At 35.6% G+C, this 17,774-nt stretch overlaps 4 protein-coding genes across 15 annotated transcripts in view; 1 reads left to right on the top strand and 3 right to left on the bottom strand.

Moving 5' to 3' along the window:
* Positions 1-17,774, bottom strand: part of LOC692955 (myosin light polypeptide 9) — a 23,594-nt gene continuing 5,820 nt past the window's right edge. The window contains 5 exon segments of one of the 8 annotated variants that reach the window (NM_001046795.1): positions 18-714; positions 2,583-2,721; positions 3,034-3,066; positions 3,632-3,824; positions 4,396-4,618. In NM_001046795.1, coding sequence (NP_001040260.1) covers positions 519-714; positions 2,583-2,721; positions 3,034-3,066; positions 3,632-3,818 — 555 coding nt within the window. In that variant the 5' untranslated portion in view covers positions 3,819-3,824; positions 4,396-4,618 and the 3' untranslated portion in view covers positions 18-518. 8 annotated transcript variants of the gene reach the window in all.
* Positions 4,785-10,124, bottom strand: LOC119628546 (uncharacterized). 4 transcript variants are annotated; one of them, XM_038011154.2, is made up of 6 exons: positions 9,389-10,124; positions 8,730-8,950; positions 8,379-8,471; positions 8,181-8,273; positions 7,415-7,483; positions 4,785-7,327 (listed from the first exon to the last, which is right to left on the bottom strand). In XM_038011154.2, the coding sequence occupies exons 1-6, from the start codon at positions 9,484-9,486 to the stop codon at positions 5,169-5,171; spliced, it is 2,733 nt and encodes a 910-aa protein (XP_037867082.1). In that variant the 5' UTR covers positions 9,487-10,124; the 3' UTR covers positions 4,785-5,168. The 4 variants fall into 4 exon arrangements, with proteins under 4 accessions (XP_037867082.1, XP_062528986.1, XP_037867083.1 ...); XM_062673002.1 differs by having other exon boundaries at positions 9,385-10,124; XM_038011155.2 differs by lacking the exon at positions 8,379-8,471.
* Vps37A (vacuolar protein sorting 37 homolog A (S. cerevisiae)) lies at positions 11,018-17,176 on the top strand. Its single transcript, NM_001046929.1, is given in 3 exon segments — positions 11,018-11,299; positions 15,411-15,582; positions 16,471-17,176. Coding segments are annotated over 3 exon segments (651 nt in total). The 5' UTR covers positions 11,018-11,179; the 3' UTR covers positions 16,830-17,176.
* The window catches only part of DnaJ-11 (DnaJ (Hsp40) homolog 11), a 2,785-nt gene continuing 2,097 nt past the window's right edge, over positions 17,087-17,774 (bottom strand). Inside the window, 3 exon segments of one of the 2 annotated variants that reach the window (NM_001163915.1) lie at positions 17,172-17,466; positions 17,468-17,473; positions 17,476-17,655. In NM_001163915.1, the coding sequence (NP_001157387.1) occupies positions 17,433-17,466; positions 17,468-17,473; positions 17,476-17,655 (220 nt within the window). In that variant the 3' untranslated portion in view covers positions 17,172-17,432. 2 annotated transcript variants of the gene reach the window in all.

The raw sequence follows: 17,774 nt of genomic DNA on the forward strand, positions 1-17,774 counted from the left end.
TTTATTAGATAAAAAATTTACATGAAAAATACATATAGATACATGATCAAATACACACGCTATAAGTTATAATTTCCATCTTAACTAAATAAATTCATAAATTTAAAACATTTTTATGAATTACTTTAATACATTTTTTTGCAATTTTAGTATGAAGGAATGATTTTTTATTATTGCACCCGTGTTTGTCCAATAGCTTTCAAGAAACATGACATACACACAATGTATTTATATTATGGTCCATGTAGAATTACAAACAGAAATGCGTAGTGGAATCAACAACTTCATCCCTCATTGAGATTTTCTAAATCCATATCAAATTAACTTATTCTAAAAAAATTATACCAGTTATGTTAGTTTGGCAAAATATAATATCATAAGCTCTTAAGACGGACTGCATACATTTCAACTTTATTGATGAGAATTCAATCAAATTTCTCCGGAACTTTTCTTGGTTGTTTCATAGTGCATATTTATTACATCAATTAAAATCAGCAGCCCGCCATGGTAAGCTAAATTTATTGCTCGTCCTTGTCTTTAGCGCCGTGTTTAAGAATACGCGTGAATTCCACATAATCGAAGAGTCCATCGCGGATTGGTGCTTCCCTGAGCATTTCATCCACATCATCGTCTGTAAAGCGATCGCCCATTGTGGTAAGCAGCTCGCGGAGTCGCTCCTCACCAATCACACCATTGTTCTCTTCATCGAAGCACCTGATTGATGAAATGATTAATGAAAATTAAAACTATTTTAATAGACAGTTAACTAATCTATACTAACATATAAATTATAATTTATACTAATATATAAGGCGGTTTTCCAATTACAGCACAAGAGCGCATTATGCGGCATAATGCTCAACTAAGCTTCAGCATAATTTGGCATTGTGCGTCACTGAGTCGCATTATGCTCTGTAATTAACCATTACTTAATGGTAATTTTCCAATTTTTCACTGAGTCGCATTATGCTCTGTAATTAACCATTACTTAATGGTAGTTTTCCAATTTTTCACTGAGTCGCATTATGCTCTGTAATTAACCATTACTTAATGGTAGTTTTCCAATTACAGAGCATAATGCGACTCAGTGACGCACAATGCCGAATTATGCTGAAGCTTAGTTGAGCATTATGCCGCATAATGCGCTCTTGTGCTGTAATTGGAAAACGGCCTAAGTCTACAGTGGTTTTTAGGGATTACGGATGTTCCATTATAACTACTGAACCATGCATCCGATTGACTTGAAACTTGTTAACCATGTAGAAAATATATGTACTTAATGGATAGGCTAATATTTATATAAGTGTTGGACTCCCTCATAATAATGACAATAAATAATAATGTTAATTTTAAATGCCCAGCGAAGCGGGCGAGTACGGCTAGTTATTCTAATAATTAGTTTTTATAACCCATAAAAGGTGTTTCCTTTATTTGTAAATCAATATTTCCATATTAATTTCATAAATGTGAGTGTGTTTGTTTGTTTGTTTTTCATTCGCGTCGTAACAAGCTATACTAGTTTTAGGTTATCAGAGTGACATAGGCTAGGTTTTATCACGAAAAAAAATCTCGTTCACATTTCTTTGATTACGCGGACGGAAAGCCTGTAAACAACTAGTTATTCTATTGAATGTAAAGCACTTTGAGAAAAAAAGCAGTGTCGTTAGTACACTATAATTTTGCCAATTTTTCTCACACGTCTGTACTTTATAGCAGTTACGCCATAGGCCGCAATGTCTATTATAAGTTTTTGTGGCCTAAATAATGAGTAGCCCGGTACATTCGTATCAAGCGATGCGACTATGTATAAATACATATATCACAAATGACTTGAACATCGTGAAGGAATATCAACATGACTAATAAACATTCAAAGCCGCGATATGTACGTAATCACTTGCGGTGTATTGAATCTGTATGGATAACAACTATCTTATTGTCTGATAGGTGGGAGCATAATATAGTTAAAGGCTATATTGTATTCATCAACATGTTCTTGCTGAAATTATTCAACTACAGTAAGAGAAACAACAACAAAAAATCTATACATATATCAAAATGATATACATATACTGCCAATAATGAATTTAAAAAAGTTTTATTTCTTTGATTATCCCTGCCTGTAATATCTTTACTAACTTTAAAGTTATGGTTATATTAGAGAGGTCATACTGCATGACTCATAAGCCTTGCTTTTTGGATGTAAATTAGTGTTTCAATGGAGTTGGTACTTTTCTTTAATATATGGATTATTTTTACTTAAGACTAGTTATTCACATTCATGAAATAATTCATTAAAATTCAAATAAAGAGTCCCATGCAAGATTTACATTTTCAATAAACTAAAAATTAATCTTATTTTGGTATATTCATATTTCATAGATACACAGTTTTGTTCTTTGAAATACACTAATTATTTTCTGATTTTTAATTATGCTTCTTTAAGTTTTGTGTAATAAGGTGCAATTTCTGCATTGCAATTTTTATATTATTGTATTAGGGCTCACCGTCACTGCCATTCATCGGTATTATTAGGAACACCTGAGAGATTTTAAATAGCATATGTCTAAATCAATATTTACCCAAATGCATTTTTGATGACATCCTCAGGGTCAGTGCCCTGCAGTCTCTCACCAAACAGAGTGAGAAACATCGTAAAGTTAATTGGTCCCGGTGCTTCATTCATCATTCCCTCTAAATAATCTTCAGTTGGGTTTTTGCCTATAATTTTACAACATGTTATCGTAATTTATGTCAAGAGTGTTAATTAGAATTTCAAATTAGCAACATTCCTGCATACATCTTATTACCAATAACAAACTTGCTTATAACATTACACACACAAGAATAAAGAATTTATAAAGTATTTTGGTTACATACTATCAGTTGTTTTAAATTAACATTTCAATGTTTTTTCTTATCCTTTACTCACTTTTATGTGAAAAGGAAAAAAGGTAGAACTCAAACTTAAAAGCCAATACATTAAAAACAATGTTAGTTTTGATTAATTTTCACACGACATTGATATCTGACCTTGCCCAAGCTTTTCAATGACATTCAGTTTTCCTGTCAATTTTTAAAAAAACATAATATCTTAGCTACAGTGTATTTTCCATATTTTCAGCAATCTTTCTATACATTATATGAAATTATACCATTCTGTGAAATTGTAACCATTTGTTTGTCCAAATGTTATCCTTTTGATTATTTGAGATGATTATTCATTTTAGAACTTGAATAGTAGTAATCTATTTATAGTTTTGTTATAACATAAGCTACTATGATCATTAGGTTCACATCTTTGGAACAGCAGACAGTACACAGTACTAAGTCCAACTAAGTAAGTTTGGTCTCAGTGAATACGATGTGTCCAAAGTCATCGTATCCTAACATTATTTCTATACCAGACTGTCACCTACTCAAATCTTCTTATTGTCTGTGGACTCATACAGTCATGTATTGGTAAAACAATACTGACTTTTCTTTTGCTACTTTGACACTGAAACCACCAATGTATCCAATTTTCGATAGTTTTGAGAGCCCATAAAGATAAGAACGCCAGTACCTACTTTGAGAAATCTAAGTTTTAAATTCTCATTTGGTACATAAATATTCAAACTGCTGTACTAACCTAAAGATGCAAGCATATCATGCAGATCGTCCTTGTCAATGAATCCATCCCTGTTCTGATCAATCATATTGAAAGCCTCCTTGAACTCTGCTATTTGAGCTTGATCAAACATAGCAAACACATTGGAGGTTGCACGTTGTGCGCGCTTCTTGTTAATGCGACGACCGGCTGTCTTGCGAGATGACATGGTGAACTGAAAGTTATAAACCTACCTTTAGTAAATTAGCGTTTCATGTGCTTTAATGCAAATTCATGGCAGGAAATAAAGGCATGTAAATTGGTAACAAATTATTGATTATATTTATATTTCAAATTAAATTTTAAACCTCTGACATATATGTTTAATGACAAATATTTAAATTCAGAATCATATGTATATTAATAAGAGTAAATTATAAACTTTCCTTATTTATTTATGTATTACCAACAGGGTCTATGTATATGTTTATCACTAACTATTACTCATCAATATTTAGGAAAAGGGCTAACGAACACCAACTGCTTGCTGCCTGGCGGGAAGTACTAAAAAAACTACACTTGCTGCGTGCTAAATTTAAATTATAATTAGCCAAAACTGTCTATCACTCAAGATATCGTCGCTTTCTTAACGAGGACGTGAGTCACTGTCGACTCCGCCTTTCAATATAAATTTATTTAGGACAAACGAGTACGATGTCAAACTTCCAAATAAGGTAACGAATTTATATAAACATCTGGTTAAAAATGGTGCAACTACAAGCTAATACAGTCTACACGTTACTTACTTTTATAAACTTCTAAAGTAAACGTAGGAACGTAAGTCGATATTATACGAAATAAAAATGATAAAGCGAATTTATTTAAACGGGTGTGTCTACAGATTAGTATTGTGGACTTGTGCAAAGAGTATATAATCACTACGTTATAAGAGTCCGCACTTCATAGTAAACGTTACAAAATGAAAATGTATGGGATCAGATCCGATCTGGTGACAACATTAAAACAACCACAGACTACAAAAATCCTACCACTGTCAAAAATAGTGATGGGCATTAATATCGATGTCCAATAAATAATGATGCGAATATTATCGATATTTTTGTCGATATCGAATGCAGGCAAGGATTGCATATTGAAATAAAAACTTTATTATTTTAAAAGAAATAAAACAATGTTTTATTACTTAGTATAATTTTAATGAAATTTGTAAGTAGAATTTTAACGCTTACAAAAAATTTTAAGTTTGTATCGGAAATGTTTAATTTTTATTTTACAATATAAACCAATATTTACTTAATTTTATGCAAGGTACAATAAGTATACATGTAGAGGTTTTCAACCTTGTTTTATAATGTTATAACGAACTAGGTTTTGAAAATTTTTGTGCTAAATAAAAAACAATTCGTTTCTATTTCCATTTGAAGAGTAAATTTTTAAAAACTTCTATTTTATAATAGTAAAAAAATAAAGTTCTAAATCTCTAAATGTATACTTTTTTTGAACTCAAACCCGAAGTTAACTTCTTTCTACAAAAAACAAATAAAAACTAATTATGTAATTATCTTGAAACACCATATTGTTGACCCCTTTTGTTCGCGTCCGCCAAATCCTCTTCCTTTGAAACTTGCTTTAAATTAATTATCTGGCACTGTCGCCGAATCAGCATTAGAGCCAATTTTGTAAACAATAAGTCTGACATTTGTTGACGATGATTAATGCATAGCCACTCTGTATTACAATTTGAATAAAATATAGTAATTGTCCACTGGCAAATATTGTTATTATGTAGGTTAGGGATACAAAACTGTTCAAAATTTGTAACCGCAGTGTGTACAGTTTGACACAACTGCAATGATGGATATGTCAAACATTTCTTATCTTGCCACCACTCCCTTAATTTAATTAAATCATAAATCTTATTTTCCTCTGGATCTGCAACTGTCAAAGTTTCTCTACAGACCTGGCAATCATTTTTTTTTAGAATAACAGAAGCTAGATATCCACTTATATAGACCACTGGTTGATTTGAAATTTTTGCTAGGTCACATACTATTTCTTTATATTCTTCTTCTTCAGGTATACTGAGAACCGGGTTGTCTTCCTCATTTTCATTTTCTGTGGAAACATGACTAGGAGACTCATTAATATCTTGACCTTGATCATCTTCGTCTTTAAACCCAAAAACTAAATCATGAAAATCCGTCATGAGTTCCTTTTTGTCTTCTTCACAATTGGAGTTTTTGCTGTGAGGGGCGGTAAGTCCTGATATTATAGAGGTTTTCATAGCTGCTATAAATGTAGAACACGTCGGATGCTTGTTTGTTTGACCATGCTGTCTTATTAACCCAAATAAATTTTCTAATGCATCCTGGTTTAACTGCCGTAGATTCAAATACTTATATCCTAAATCCTGAACTTCCAGCCAAATATCACGCAGCGATTTTAATGATATAATGTAGCCTTGAACACACTTTACATTTTTTGCTTCCACGCCATTATGGTTGAAAAATGTTAAAGTAGACAGTTGCTTTCTATATTCTGTCCAAACAGCTAAATGGTCAGTTTTAGCAGATACGTTTTCCCGTATACCTTTTTTTACGTCAGCATGTCCTGATGGCCCATTTGTATAATCAAAAAGTTTATTGAATTTTTCAATTAACAAAGCAGTCTGTAATATTTCATCTGATCGGTGTACATTTTCCACATTCGTAGCTAATAATTTAAGAACAGCAGCCACTGTTTGGCTAAATATTTGTGCGGCATACTTAACTTTCATTTTAGCTCTGTACTTTGGTTGTACATGAGTTGATTTGAGTTTGCTAAGATATAAAAAATTTCTATTTCGTTCCTCTACCTCAACTAAATGGCTCCATTGACCTTTCAATTCTCCCATTTTCAGAAATCCTTGTTTTAAAAAGTTATTTCTCAGTGATTTTAATAAATGTGGAATATCATAAATTATATAAATTTTTTTATTTTCAAATTCAAAATAATTATGTCCACCATTGTTCCACTCCTTTAACAGACTTAATGCTCCCATATTGGTGGGCGCTTGATCACATATTGTTGATAAAACTTGAAATCCCGAGTTAGTAATTTCTTTAATTATATCTTTTATTAAAACTGCTAATTTTTCTGAAGATACTGTGCCTCTTATGAAATAGAATGCCAGCGGTTGTTTAATTTTTCTCCCAATACCTTGTAACATGAAGACTAAGGCATGATTTGCTAGCTCATCTTTCCTCTCATATCCATAATCGATAAACCCTTCCACTTTATCTGTGGCTTCGCTATAAGTTAACCTTTCTTTTAACGCTATTTCATCAAAGACTAGCGAACATAATTTTGCTCTTATTTTTTTAATGGGAGCTAGTTTTTTCAGGTGGTCAAGTACAGCTGTATTTAAACCTGGCTCAACAGGTATTTTTTTCATTAATTTTTGCAATGTTTTGATACTCGGAAATGGTGCGAGATATCGCAGATATCGGTAAGCTTTTGGTGAACGCTTGAAGATGGCTAATGCTGATATTTTATTTTTAATAGTCCAGCGTTTGCCTTGTGACTTACGCTTTTGATTTATCAACGCAGACGTGACAATTTCTTTTAGAAACTCTGACGATAAATTGTCTATTAGTTTCGCGCTCTTTTTTAATGATGCCAATGTGCACTTTGTTTTTCTCAATTCACTTAAGAGCTTCCTTTTCCGTGGTGTAACATCTAAAACAAAAAAATTACATTAATACTTATTGACCAATCGTTAAAAGTGGTGCTATAAGTAGATGGAGTTAATAATACAAAACTCACCAACATCTTCTAATTTTCTTTTTCTTATTTGACTTTCACTTTCTTTCCGCTGGCTTCCTTTGGTGACGTCTGTAAAAATATATGAAGTACAATAGAATTAGTATGTATTATAATCTTATTATATTTTATTTATTTATAAGGGAAACCAACAGTACAATACAAATAAACAATATTAAAAAAAATAGCTAAAACAATAACTAAACATGTTGTATCACTACATAGTTAAAACAAAGTCGCTTTCTCTGTCCCTATATCTATCTGTCTGTCCTTATGTATGCTTAAATCTTTAAAACTACGCAACGGATTTTGATGCGGTTTTTTTTAATAGATAGAGTGATTGAAGAGGAAAGTTTATATGTATAATAACATCCATTAAATAGTGGAGAAATCAATAATTAATGACAGTTTCCTAAGCGAAGCGAGGGCGGGTCGCTAGTTGTTAAATAAACACAACCAGAACCATACGCTGAAAAAATTATATTCATTTATTTAAACTAGACTTTCGGCTGTGGCTTCTCCCGCATGGGATTCGGTTATATCGCATGTCCCTGTACTATCACTTGATAATAGTATTTTGTGTCCTTTCTCTGTCTACAAATTGTCTGTGCCAAATTTCATCAAAATGGGTTCAGTGGCTTAGACGTGAAAGTGTAATAGACAGACAAGTTACTTTCGCATTTATAATATTAGTAGGAATTTTGAACTATTTTTACAGATCTTCGTTACAACTAAAATTTAGAATTGCTTTCATGAAATCGATTCTTACTTTTCTCTAGACTGCTAGACTGACTTGAGGATGTTGGCATTGAAGTACAAGGAACAGCCTGAACCTCAAACTGGCCTTGTGGGGTGACATCAGCTGAAAATTAAATTAATTATTTTAAATTATTACACATGTCTATTAAGATTAAAATTTAGTATTTCTTTTCTTGCTGATATAAATTTAAACAATCCTGATTCTCACTTTTCTCTAGACCGCTAGGCTGACTTGAGGATGCTGGCATCAAAGCACTAGGAACGGCCTGAACCTCGAACTGGCCTTGTGGGGTGACATCCGCTGATATAAAAACATACATTTTTTAATTTACTTTGAATTATTCTACACTCAAGAGCATGTTGAATTTCAAAGTGTGGTCTAGATATAAATGGACTTAGAAACTATCTTTGGTCCATGCAGTAGACATATGTGCGAGAAGTGAGCATTTTAGGTACCAACTGAGCTAACACAAATTTTTACATAGTATAAATTTTTATACACAAAAAAAATTTCAATCCTGTAAAAAATGTACAAAATGGAAAATATGTACCCAATTACCTTGCGAGTTGAGTTGCAAAAATTGAAGAAGAATTTCATCTCTCAATGGTGGCAGTGTCAAGTTCAGTTTGGGTACAGCTCGTTTTTTTAAGCGCTTCTTTGATTTTGTAAAGTCTCGTCTTGAGAAATGTGCTTCACAAACATGTTTTAAATCATGTAGCATATGTACTTGAAGATAAGCCAGATCTTCTTTGCCAACCATCTTTACCCATTGTTTACATCTAAAATTCAAAATGAGCGTTAGTTTTACTACTAAATTAAAATAGGTCTTGTTATAAACTAAAATATATACATTTTTCAAATTTAAGTATCTATTATTTACTGAAGTATTTTTTAATAGCTGTGCCCACAATACCTTGCATACTTTTATCCCCTATTTCTTATTGTTATTTTACCCCCTCGAGGGTGAAGATTTAAAAACTTAAAATTACATTATTATTTACATATATCTGACTAGAAGCAAAAAAATCAATCATCATCAAAAAGTTTCAAGGTTCTAGATTAAAAAATTACGAATTTCCATACAAACTTTGTCATATTTATTTATATCTAATCAACAGCCTAAATAATAAGTTTCAAGATTCTAAAAATGACGATACTTCCATACCCCTTTCAACCCATCTACTAAAGAAATTCAAATAAGGAGTTCACTTACTCACCTATTGACATCCAGAGGAAACCTTGCGAAAAACCGTTTTTCAGTAAGATGTCTTTCTTTGATACCACAAACTTCACAAGTACGATGAGTATCAGGCATGTTAAAAAGTTTGCAAAAGGCGCAAAAAATTTAAACAACACAGGAGTCAGTTTCTCAACAACAATAACTTACAATTTACAAACAAAAACAAGACCAAACAGGAGGAGTAAATTTCTTAACAGCAAATATTAAAATTAACACGAAAAAAAAAACACGTTACAAAATCATTTTGTGAACAAAGTCTTTTCTCGAAAAATATCAACGTGAACTTATAAGCGATATTAAAAAATTAAAATGCCATTTAGTTTTTTAAATAACTCAATGTGTTATTCATCAAAACCAAATGAATAAACGACAAAACAAACAAAAACAACAAAGCTTAACCGGCATTTTGTTTAGTGTTGCCATAAGGAAATTTACATTTTTCTATAGCTAGGTGCGTAATGCCAATTTAGCGCACTAATTAACGCGTTAAGACGCAGGAGTAGTAGTAGCATTACAGAAATGCAAAGAAAACTATATTATTAATAAAAATAAGTAAAGAGAACGTACGGTTTGTTTTCAAATTCAATGTTCACGTATTGATAAAAATTACTATGACTCTGTTAAACCAATTAGCTCGGTAACACTGTGTTGTGTCACAACTTCGGATCTCATCCCATATAAAAAAAATATGTATGGGAGATTCCACCCACTGGACTTGTGGAGAGAAATATTGGGCAACTCTTATATGGGATTTTATGACCTGGTAACTAAGACTTTTAGGTCATTTTTTATTTTTATTTTATTGAAATGAAAGTGATAAGCTCTTTCGCTTCTACAAAGTAATATTGCTTGTCAAGTACCGATTGTTATACCTTTTTAGAATCTACACAAGCAAAGCAATTTTTAAAACAATAGGTACTCACAGTGCAGTACATTATTTTTCCATAATCAATGCTTATAACTTGACTAAAAGTAAAAAAGAAAAATAAAAATAACTTCTAACTCTAATATTCATAAGTTTAGAATGTATGATGCCTAAAATAGTAATTTGATTAAATAGTACAATTATTTTCGAGTAAAATACAAAAAAAAGTACACTAAAATATCTTAATTTGTAAAAATTATGGCCAAATTACTAGTCACGATAGAAAATTTTAGAAAAAAGGACAAGAAAAATTATAGCTTTCGCAGTGTTGGCAGCCCTAACAAACAAAGTAGATTTTCTTAGAATAAGACATCCGGGCCACCCCCGGTTAACGAACTACGACAGACCCTGTAGGTATGCATTAAATGTGTAATAACGGTGGTTTATTAATTGTTTAGTATCCGTGAAAATGCACAATGGTGGAAAAGTGAAACAAAGCCGTTGAACGTAACTTCTCGGGATCCACCAAAAAGTCTCAGTAAATGACCACCATTTTACTGAGATTATATTTCATCCCGTTTCGTTTCATACCATGTTTCATATTAATCAACTTCATTTCATTTCATAATATCATTTTTCATTGAAAACAGTTTTCATTAAAATTAAAATAAGACTTGACCTAAAGGTCTTAGCTACTAAGTCTTAAATCCCTTAAAAAATATGATCCGTCAGATCCCTGATAAAACCAATTATTTTGAAGAAATATGTATGTAGGTACTGAGATTAATCTGTATTGAAATGAGTCAAGAAATATTTTGTATTTGTTGACTAATTAATAAAGTGGCTTTGTTCTGCGTTTTTAAAAACAAATCGAATTATTACCCGAAGTAAGGAAACAAAAAAATGATTCAATCGGATTATCCATCAGTTATGGGCCTGTTGGCTCATCTAAATTCTAATGAACTCAAAGAAATGCTCAATGATGATGCTAAATTTGAGTCTGTGCTAAAGGATGTTAAACAGGTAAGACAGTTTCATTTTATAAATCTAACAACTCAATATACCTTTACACTAAAAACATATAACTAAAAAATAATGACTATAAAACATCACAAAAAGAACATTAAAACTAATACAGACATAGTTTAGATGAATTTATATTTTGAAAAATGTTTAGTGACTTATGAAAGTTTTATTTAGTTGATCTGAATACTATAGGAAATACTTTAAACAAATAAAAATGAGATTATCTAAAAATCTACCCTTTTGTTCAAGAAATACAATGTTTCATGTAAACTCAAAGCGAGATAGTGGCACCGTAATTGTGAATTTAGGTATGTTGTAATCTACAAGTTAGCTAAAATTACTAGTGTTAGATGGACTTCTTGTTCGCAAGGGTTAGTTAGATTCTAAAGTCATGGATCACTGATCACAGTGATCAGATATGGATCTATTATGAAGCTGTGGTCCTGATAGTTATAAGTTACAAACTTCATAACAATATGTACTGTGTTCACAGCTGTAGGAATTGTATTTTACTTGTTAATGGTATGATTGACAGGTGTCCTTAAAGTTTAAATGTAATAAAAAATTGTTACTAAATATAGTTTATGAATATTGTTAATGATAGTACTTTTTTCCCTACGTAATTGCTGGTAGCCTAAGGGGTTATTCCAGCTACTTGGGGACTACTAGGCTGCACTAAAAGTATCAAGTATCGGGAATGGAATATTTCCACTGTTCCTGTCATATTAAAATCTTTTTAATTGAAAACTCCTTGGTTTTAAAAATCATATACCATTTATTTATTTAAAAAAAGATTCTCGGTCTTGTCACGAGGTTTTGTCAAACTTGTTTAGTCGTTGAGAAAATGGAATTGACTTGAGAAAATTCAAGAGTGATGATTTATTATGACTTTCGAAGTGGTTTAACATAAAAACAGTGTGTTGACCGGATGATTTCTGCATTTGGTGATGAAGCCCCATCCAAAACCACAATTTATCGCTGGTTTGCTGAGTTTCAACGTGGACGTGTCAAGGTCGTTCAAAAACTGCAGTCACCCAAGAAAACGTTGATGCTGTGCGTAAGCTGATTGAGGAAGATCGACATGTGATATACCGCGAAATTCAGGCAACTTTAGACATTGGCATGAGTCAAATACAAATAATCTTGCATGAACAATTAGGTGTATAAAAGTTGTTTTCCCGATGGATACCGCATTCGCTCTGTGAAGAGCAAAAAGCGGCTCGCGTTACTTGGTGCGTCAGAACTCTCGAAAGATTCCACGCAGGATCCTCAAATGCTCTATACAACATTGTATCAGGTGACGAATCCTGGATATACGCGTACGAACTCGAAACAAAAAACCAGTCACGAGTTTGGGTGTTCGAAAATGAGTTAAAGCCAACAAAAATTGTTCGTTCACGGAGTGTTGCAAAAAAAATGGTGGCCACGTTTGTCTCCAAAACCGGCCTTGTTACGACTATTCCTCTTGAGGGACAAAGAACGGTTAATGCAGAATGGTATGCTAGCATTTGTTTGCCACAGGTCGTTTCTGAACTCCGTAAAGAGAACTGCAACCGCCGCATCATCCTCCATCACGACATTGCGAGTTCTCACACCGCGCACAGAACAAAAGAGTTTTTAGAGCAAGAAAACATAGAATTATTAGACCATCCGCCGTACAGCCCTGACCTAAGCCCTAATGATTTCTGTACTTTCCCTAAAATAAAGAATAAATTGCGTGGACAGAGATTTTCATCACCTGAAGAAGCTGTGGACGCCTACAAAACGGCCATTTTGGACTTCTTGTTCGCAATTGGAGACCCCAACTTCCGAATGGAATGGTTGCTTCAATGATTGGTTCCATCGTATGGAAAAATGTGTCAAATTTCGCGGAGAATACTTCGAAAAGCAATAAATACATTTTTAAATAGTAATGTTGTGTCACTTCGTTAATTCCCGAAATTTTCAGTGCCGCCCTCGTAGTAGGTGAGCGCACAGGCTCGAACTGAAAGATTTGCTAACACTAGCCCCTTTTTTTTTCGGGCCGAGGGCCGAACCTTTTTTTTTTTTATTGCTTAGATGGGTGAACGATCTCACAGCCCACCTGGTGTTAAGTGGTTACTGGAGCCCATATAAATCTACAACGTAAATGCGCCACCCACCTTGAGATATCAGTTCTAAAATCTCAGTATAGTTACAACGGCTGCCCAGCCCTTCAAACCGAAACGCATTACTGCTTCACGGCACCTACCTGCGCGGACTCACAAGAGGTCCTACCACCAGTAGAAATCCCCTACGAGGTCCCCGCGCCTAGGGGGCGCGCGGGATATGTGAGACTCAAAGCTCTGCAGGTGTTGAGAGCAGACCGCGGGCCCAAGGAATTTTAGGGCCCACCCACTAAACGACTCCCCTGCACTTTTACACTTGACGTCCGATCTCCGTCCGGGGTCAAAACCCGGTCAGAGTAGGGGGGTTCCCGCGGTCAACTACAACCGGACACGTGGCGCCACACCAAGGACGCCCGACCGGGTAGTCGAGGCGATAGTCGACGACTAACGACGTCGGTCTCCGCGGTACGGCGGCCTTACCAGGCCGCCCGGGCGATGCCGCTGGTGTTCCGGGATACCCCGCTGGGCCAGAACCAGCCTGCCGGGTCGGAACGCGATGCACCGCCGACCGGCTTGCTCTTCCACAGTATGTTCGGCGACGACAGCGACGACGAAAATGCGGACCGCATCGCAAACCGCAGCCGTCGACGTGTCATCCCATCTTCCTGGTGCCAGCGCGCGGCGCAGCCTCAACCCCCACAGGTGGCCCTGTGACCATCACCTGGAGGAAACTGCCTTCTCACAAGCGGGGCAGAACGCAAGCGTGTGCTCCGCCGTGTCCTCGTTGCAGCCACTGCAGTGGAGGCACTTCGGCGTCAGCTCCGTTCGGGCGACGAGGAGCAGCTAGCGACCGAAACAGCCGTGTCTCGTGAGCATCCGCGTCGCCCGGAAGGTGAGACGTCCGCGGTCGCGATTCACCCAGTCCGAGAGGATAGGGCGGATGGCCCCGACGGCCCGTCGTCCATAGACGAGCTTCGCCAGGCAGCGAGACTACGCTTCAAACGCGGCACGCCGAGATTGAAGCTTCCGCGCTCGAACTTCCACCGCGCCGGGACGCGGCTCCCCCTGGAGCGGAGATCTCATCGCCACGCGTAACCCGCAGCGAGTGTCTCAGTTCCCAGGAAAGCGTCCCGGCGAGCACGCACGCCGCCTCGAACGAGACTGCGGTACCCGTGAACCGCCCTGACCGCAATCGCGCACTGCGGACGTCGCAACGCCGTGACTTTGTCGCGTGGCAACACACGGAAGACCCATACAGCGCCGCCCCCACTTAGTGGAGATTACGAGTTGGCCGACAGCCCACCAAGTGCAGAGGGTAACTCGGCAGACCACCGCCCCACGCTCGAAACGAGCAACCACGGAAGCACGCCCCTATCCCTATATTTGGTGGACGTTCTCCTGTAGCTGAAGCCGGGGACATGGCAACCAGCGGCCAACAGCTGCAGAAAATGCAACACTGGTCCACTCCCACGACAACGGGGCACAGGCTGACCACTCACGACACACCGGCAAACTGGTGCCGTCAGAAGCTGCGCTCTCCAGGAGAACTTTTCACTTAGTGAAGAGTGTGGAGGACGCAGACCTTCTGCTCCTCCTAATGCTGGTATGGTCCGCGTCATGCGATCTCTTTCGTTGCAAAGCCTAGCTAACCTATCATAATCCTTAACCTCAATCTTAACTCAATCCTAAACTTAGGACCTAAACCTAAGAATCCTTGCAACGAAAAAATCGGACGATACCTATGGGAAAGTCGCCCAGAGGATCCCGTGATCCGCCACCTACGGACGCGCCCGGTGAAAGTCCAGCATCTACCCCACAGACGAGATCCCCAGCACGCAATCATTGCGTGCTGTGGGTCTCGTCAAGGTCCCGGAAAGTACTTATTCTTCTAGGCCGGGTAAAAGTATGTCGTTAATGTATTACGGGACTCCAGCCGAGATTTGACGGGAAAAAGAGTGCTTGCCCTCAATTCAATACCGAAACGAACGGATTTACAATGTTGTTAATAATTTTGTTTACAGGTCAAAGATTGGGACACTGAGAAAGAAATGTTCATAGCAAGTAATAGATCACTAGCAGAGTTTAATTTGGGAAAAGAACCAGAGTTAGAGAGAATGAAAGCTGAGCTACAAGAGAAATCAGAATTAGGGGAACAGCTCTGTACCCGTATTCAAGAATTACTAGATGATTATAGTAAGTTATTTATCACTTAGATGGTTGGACGAGCTCACGGCCCACCTGGTGTTAAGTGATTACTGTAGCCCATAGACATCTACAACGTAAATGTCGCCACACACCTTGAGATGTGAGTTCTAATGTCTCAAGTTTTTAGCTGCCCCATCCTCCGAACCGAAACGCATTACGACAGAAATTGGTACCTACTCGTGCAGACTCACAAGACGTCCTACCACAAGTAAATACGCAAATTATAATTTTGCGAGTTTGATTTTTACTACACGATGTTGTTCCTTCACTGTGGTAGTCAATCATAAACAATTGACAAATGCGTATTTCATTAGAAAAATTGGTACTTGCCTGTGGGATTCGATGCTGATTTCAGTAATCGCTTAACATCAGATGAGCCATGAACTTATAGACACCCGGTTGGAAGGATGTACCTTGTCCTAGGTGAATCGGGAAGTGCCCAAAAAATATTTCCAAATAATGTAGTAGTATTGATGGTTGATGAGGTTGTTTTACCAGCAAGTGGATACTTGCCCAATATGCCACTGCTTTTAATGTGGAATGCAATACAAAATACTAAGTCCATAGATATATACAGGTTAAACATATTTTACTAACATCAGCATAAATCATTTACTAGTGGAAGGACGTCTTGTGAGTCCACAGGGGTAGGTACCACCACCCTGCTATTTCTGCCGTGAAGGAGTAATGTATTTCAGTTTGAAGGGTGGGGTAGCCGTTCTAACTATTCTGAGACCTTAGAACTCATATCTCAAGGTGGGTGTCGGCATTTATGTTGTAGATGTCTGGGATGAATGGATGAACACCAGGTTGGCTGTGAGCTCGTCCACCATCTATGCTTAAAAAAAATCATTCATAACATTATTGCCATTTCAGAAACAAAATCTGCTGGAATATCACCAGATACAACTCATGCACTTCTGCAAACAGCAGCAGCAGAATCAGAAGAACAGTCAGATAACATTGCAAGAGACTTTTTATCTGGAAAAATGGGTGTTGATAAATTTCTAGAAGATTTTGAACCCATCCGTAAACAAATGCATATAAGGAAGTACAAAGCCGAGAAAATGTCAGAATTGTTGAGAAACAGCAATCAGAATGCATATGGTAATGGTGCTACAAAACCATACTTACCATATTCCAATTATTTACCATCACAGAATCCACAAAGTCTGCCCTACCCTGTAGGACCCCTTAACATGCCTATGCCTGGAATGTACGGAAATCATTTCTGAAATATTCTAATATTTCTGTTGTGTGTTCAAGATGTTTATTCATAATGATAATGTTATCTTAATTTAGTGGCCATTAAAGCACCTATGTGTTGATTATATTATTTTAGGATTTTAATGAAGTTTCCAGTTTGCAAAGTCAATTATATGTTATCAATATCTAAACAAAATTTGTTTGATATAGATGTCCATCTGCTTACCATTGGTGCTTACCATTATTTAAAATGTGATTGTACATAATAAACTTAAAAAAAATACCATTTTAAAATTCATCATGTAAGGAAAATATAATAAAAAATACACCAATTTATGTATATCAAAGAAACTTAATGAAAATAAATGTTCTAAACAAGTTTTTATTTACTATATCCTCATGTTAATTATTATTTCTTTAATTTCTGGACTGCTGTTATTAAACAAGTTTAAAAATATGTTTGCATTTTATGCAATTAATATCACAATTAAAATAAAGAACTATATTTACAATATATACACATTATTTAAAAATAAATATAGTAAATTGTGATTTATTATCCTAATATAATGCAAATCTGCTATAATTGAATAGCATATTCGTTTTTATCTATATCAGATATTTGTAGAAGTTCATTTTTTTTCTATATTATTCTTTTGTAACTGATTTTGATCATAATCATCGAGTCCATTAAGTAACACCGCAATAAACAATCCACCTATGATTATAACAAGCCAAATAATTCCTTCTTGCTTAGTAGATTCTAATATTTTCTGTTGTTTTTCTTGTGAGTTTCGTACCATTTCCTTATCATATTTCTGCTTTGCAAATACATCTGAATAATGGTGTTTGGACCTGAAAAAGAAAGGAATACTACTTGACTTTTAATTTAATTTAAAGATTAAAATAGTAAAACATTCCTGAGAAAAAAAAAAAATTAGCCACTACTTTTTACAAAATCCAAAATCATCTTG

Source organism: Bombyx mori, chromosome 16 (assembly GCF_030269925.1).
Source record: "Bombyx mori chromosome 16, ASM3026992v2".
Classification (NCBI taxonomy): Eukaryota; Metazoa; Arthropoda; class Insecta; order Lepidoptera; family Bombycidae; genus Bombyx; species Bombyx mori.